Source organism: Poeciliopsis prolifica, unplaced genomic scaffold (assembly GCF_027474105.1).
Source record: "Poeciliopsis prolifica strain line A6 unplaced genomic scaffold, Auburn_PproV2 SCAFFOLD049, whole genome shotgun sequence".
NCBI classification, from domain to species: domain Eukaryota; kingdom Metazoa; phylum Chordata; class Actinopteri; order Cyprinodontiformes; family Poeciliidae; genus Poeciliopsis; species Poeciliopsis prolifica.
In genome coordinates this window covers 770,001-775,000 of record NW_026562424.1, presented here as the reverse complement: position 1 = coordinate 775,000, position 5,000 = coordinate 770,001, and the positions used below count along the sequence as shown (strand labels likewise).

The window sequence follows — 5,000 nt, the reverse complement described above, 5'->3', positions numbered from 1 at the left end:
TATGATCATTGTAATAATCTGATTATGATCATTGTAATAATCTGATTATGATCATTGTAATAATCTGATTATTATCATTGTAATAATCTGATTATGATCATTGTAATAATCTGATTATGATCATTGTAATAATCTGATTATGATCATTGTAATAATCTGATTATGATCATTGTAATAATCTGATTATGATCATTGTAATAATCTGATTATGATCATTGTAATAATCTGATTATGATCATTGTAATAATCTGATTATGATCATTGTAATAATCTGATTATGATCATTGTAATAATTGATTATGATCATTGTAATAATCTGATTATGATCATTGTAATAATCTGATTATGATCATTGTAATAATCTGATTATGATCATTGTAATAATCTGATTATGATCATTGTAATAATCTGATTATGATCATTGTAATAATCTGATTATGATCATTGTAATAATCTGATTATGATCATTGTAATAATCTGATTATGATCATTGTAATAATCTGATTATGATCATTGTAATAATCTGATTATGATCATTGTAATAATCTGATTATGATCATTGTAATAATCTGATTATGATCATTGTAATAATCTGATTATGATCATTGTAATAATCTGATTATGATCATTGTAATAATCTGATTATGATCATTGTAATAATCTGATTATGATCATTGTAATAATCTGATTATGATCATTGTAATAATCTGATTATGATCATTGTAATAATCTGATTATGATCATTGTAATAATCTGATTATGATCATTGTAATAATCTGATTATGATCATTGTAATAATCTGATTATGATCATTGTAATAATCTGATTATGATCATTGTAATAATCTGATTATGATCATTGTAATAATCTGATTATGATCATTGTAATAATCTGATTATGATCATTGTAATAATCTGATTATGATCATTGTAATAATCTGATTATGATTATTGTAATAATCTGATTATGATCATTGTAATAATCTGATTATGATCATTGTAATAATCTGATTATGATCATTGTAATAATCTGATTATGATCATTGTAATAATCTGATTATGATCATTGTAATAATCTGATTATGATCATTGTAATAATCTGATTATGATCATTGTAATAATCTGATTATGATCATTGTAATAATCTGATTATGATCATTGTAATAATCTGATTATGATCATTGTAATAATCTGATTATGATCATTGTAATAATCTGATTATGATCATTGTAGTAATCTGATTATGATCATTGTAGTAATCTGATTATGATCATTGTAGTAATCTGATTATAATCATTGTAATAATCTGATTATGATCATTGTAATAATCTGATTATAATCATTGTAATAATCTGATTATGATCATTGTAATAATCTGATTATTATCATTGTAATAATCTGATTATGATCATTGTAATAATCTAATTATGATCATTGTAATAATCTGATTATGATCATTGTAATAATCTGATTATGATCATTGTAATAATCTGATTATGATCATTGTAATAATCTGATTATGATCATTGTAATAATCTGATTATGATCATTGTAATAATCTAATTATGATCATTGTAATAATCTGATTATGATCATTGTAATAATCTAATTATGATCATTGTAATAATCTGATTATGATCATTGTAATAATCTGATTATGATCATTGTAATAATCTGATTATGATCATTGTAATAATCTGATTATGATCATTGTAATAATCTGATTATGATCATTGTAATAATCTGATTATGATCATTGTAATAATCTGATTATGATCATTGTAATAATCTGATTATGATCATTGTAATAATCTGATTATGATCATTGTAATAATCTGATTATGATCATTGTAATAATCTGATTATGATCATTGTAATAATCTGATTATGATCATTGTAATAATCTGATTATGATCATTGTAATAATCTGATTATGATCATTGTAATAATCTGATTATGATCATTGTAATAATCTGATTATGATCATTGTAATAATCTGATTATGATCATTGTAATAATCTGATTATGATCATTGTAATAATCTGATTATGATCATTGTAATAATCTGATTATAATCATTGTAATAATCTGATTATGATCATTGTAATAATCTGATTATGATCATTGTAATAATCTGATTATGATCATTGTAATAATCTAATTATGATCATTGTAATAATCTGATTATGATCATTGTAATAATCTGATTATGATCATTGTAATAATCTGATTATGATCATTGTAATAATGATTATGATCATTGTAATAATCTGATTATGATCATTGTAATAATCTGATTATGATCATTGTAATAATCTGATTATGATCATTGAAATAATCTGATTATGATTATTGTAATAATCTAATTATGATTATTGTAATAATCTGATTATGATCATTGTAATAATCTGATTATGATCATTGTAATAATTGATTATGATCATTGTAATAATCTGATTATTATCATTGTAATAATCTGATTATGATCATTGTAATAATCTGATTATGATCATTGTAATAATCTGATTATGATCATTGTAATAATCTGATTATGATCATTGTAATAATCTGATTATGATCATTGTAATAATCTGATTATAATCATTGTAATAATCTGATTATGATCATTGTAATAATCTGATTATAATCATTGTAATAATCTGATTATGATCATTGTAATAATCTGATTATGATCATTGTAATAATCTGATTATGATCATTGTAATAATCTGATTATGATCATTGTAATAATCTAATTATGATCATTGTAATAATCTGATTATGATCATTGTAATAATCTGATTATGATCATTGTAATAATCTGATTATGATCATTGTAATAATCTGATTATGATCATTGTAATAATCTGATTATGATCATTGTAATAATCTGATTATGATCATTGTAATAATCTGATTATGATCATTGTAATAATCTGATTATGATCATTGTAATAATCTGATTATGATCATTGTAATAATCTGATTATGATCATTGTAATAATCTGATTATGATCATTGTAATAATCTGATTATGATCATTGTAATAATCTGATTGTCTCCATCTTGACGTTTCTTCTTCTCCTCTCAGAAATCCCTCCCTTCCTGCCTCAGGACGCCGCCGGCGCTCTGACTAAAACTCTCCCGGTGACGGCGAGCGTCACGACGCTTCCCGTCGGCTCGGCGCTGTCCCGTTCGCCGCCTCAGGTCCAACTGGGCCCGCCGGTTCTGGACCAGCCGGTTCTGGACGGCCAGCTGGAGGCCTTCTTGGAGCGGACGCTGGCGGAGACGGCGTCGGACCCGCGGACCCGGGGCTTGATGGAGGAGCTGCGGAGCCAGCTGGCCGACCCGTTCGTTCCCATGGATACCACGGACCCGTCCTTCTCCGACCCGGCCGGGTCGGCGCTGGGCCTGGCGCTGTTCGACTCCAACCTGGACAGCATGGAGTGGCTGGACGGCCCCGGCCCCCCGGGGCCCGCCGGGTTCCCCGCCGAGTTCCTGGAGCCGCATGACATGCAGCTGCACTTCGACTGACCCGACCAGAACCGCCGACCCAAACGGGCTGCAGGATTCTACTGGAACCAAATGAAGACGAGGAGGAAGGTTCCTGTAAATACGGTTTGGACCCGGACAGAGCCGCCGGTTCTTCTGAGTTCTCCCACCCGGTCCGGTTCAGTTTGGTCCCGTCAGAACCGCCCGTCTCGTCCGTCTGGATCAGAACTATGCACTAAAGGCGCCGCTTCCCCTCAGAACAAACCCATGGAGACACGGCGGTCCGCTCACCAACTGAATGTAGTTCTAAAGACGCCGACCCAAAAACGGCAGCTGATGAGAAACCGGAGAAGGTTCTGGTGCCGCAGGTTCTGGTGACCCGGTTGGCTTCATTGCGAGGCGACCAGTAGAAAGTCAAAGCTACGGTGGCCTGCAGGGGGATTTCCTGCCAAAGTTTTCACGCCCTCTGCAGCTGCAGCCGGTTTCTCTGGGATCAAAGTTCTGGACGGTCAGTTTTCCAGATCCAATCTGAGCGGGTCCAGACCTGAGAGGCATCATGCTGCCACCACCGTGTCTGACCTGCCAGAACGCCTCGGGTTCAACGTCAAGAGCAAGGAAAACACACATCTGAAGTGTTTCAAAGTTTTTATTTTTCTTGTGGAAAAATAATATAATTATGAGGGAAAAGTCATGACAGTAAATCACAATAAAGGGAAGCATAAAATGCAATATGATCAATTGTTCTTCCATCAAACATTTCTGTTAATATTTTACAATCTAAAGCAAAATGAAACTTTTTGTTCTTAAATGTGAAGAAAAAACATTTTTTATCCTGATCAACAGGAAAAAAACACAAGAATCTTTAATTTATTCAAACCAAAAGAGACAAAAACTCGTCTTGTTCTGATCAAACTAAAGTAATAATTACTCCACTTTCTAAAAGTGATGAACTAAAACCATTCAGACACGAGGCAGCGACAGCCACAGGGGTCAGAGTTCATCAGGAGACATTGGCAAGAACAACAACACGGCGGCAGGAACCGAAAGACGGTCCAGAACCAGGAGGATCCTCCAGAACCGCAGGGATCCGGTTCAGACTTAGACCAAAGGCTTCAGGCTGGCCGTCCCACCGGTTCTCCTCTGGTCACTACAGATCCTGATCCTGATCCAGATCCAGATCCTGATCCTGATCCAGATCCAGATCCAGATCCTGATCCTGATCCTGATCCAGATCCAGATCCAGATCCTGATCCAGATCCTGATCCAGATCCTGATCCTGATCCTGATCCTGATCCAGATCCAGATCCAGATCCTGATCCAGATCATTGTTGGTTTTCCTGCCGAACCGAAACTGGCAACTTCTCCACGATGGAGTCCTTCCCACTGGCATCCAACCTGCGTCTGTCCCACAGCATGTCAGTCTGAGCCAGGCGTCCCATCATGGGTCCAAATGAGTCCGTCCAGCCAGGACAAGCAGCCTGTCTTTTACCCAAAATCTGATCAATTGCA

General features: G+C 33.8%; 1 protein-coding gene across 1 annotated transcript in view; it reads left to right on the top strand.

Moving 5' to 3' along the window:
• Window positions 1–5,000, top strand: part of mrtfba (myocardin related transcription factor Ba) — a 34,365-nt gene that overhangs the window by 27,864 nt on the left and 1,501 nt on the right. The window contains 1 exon segment of the mRNA XM_055057810.1: window positions 3,091–5,000. This exon segment is cut by the window's right edge and continues 1,501 nt beyond it. Coding sequence (XP_054913785.1) covers window positions 3,091–3,533 — 443 coding nt within the window. The 3' untranslated portion in view covers window positions 3,534–5,000.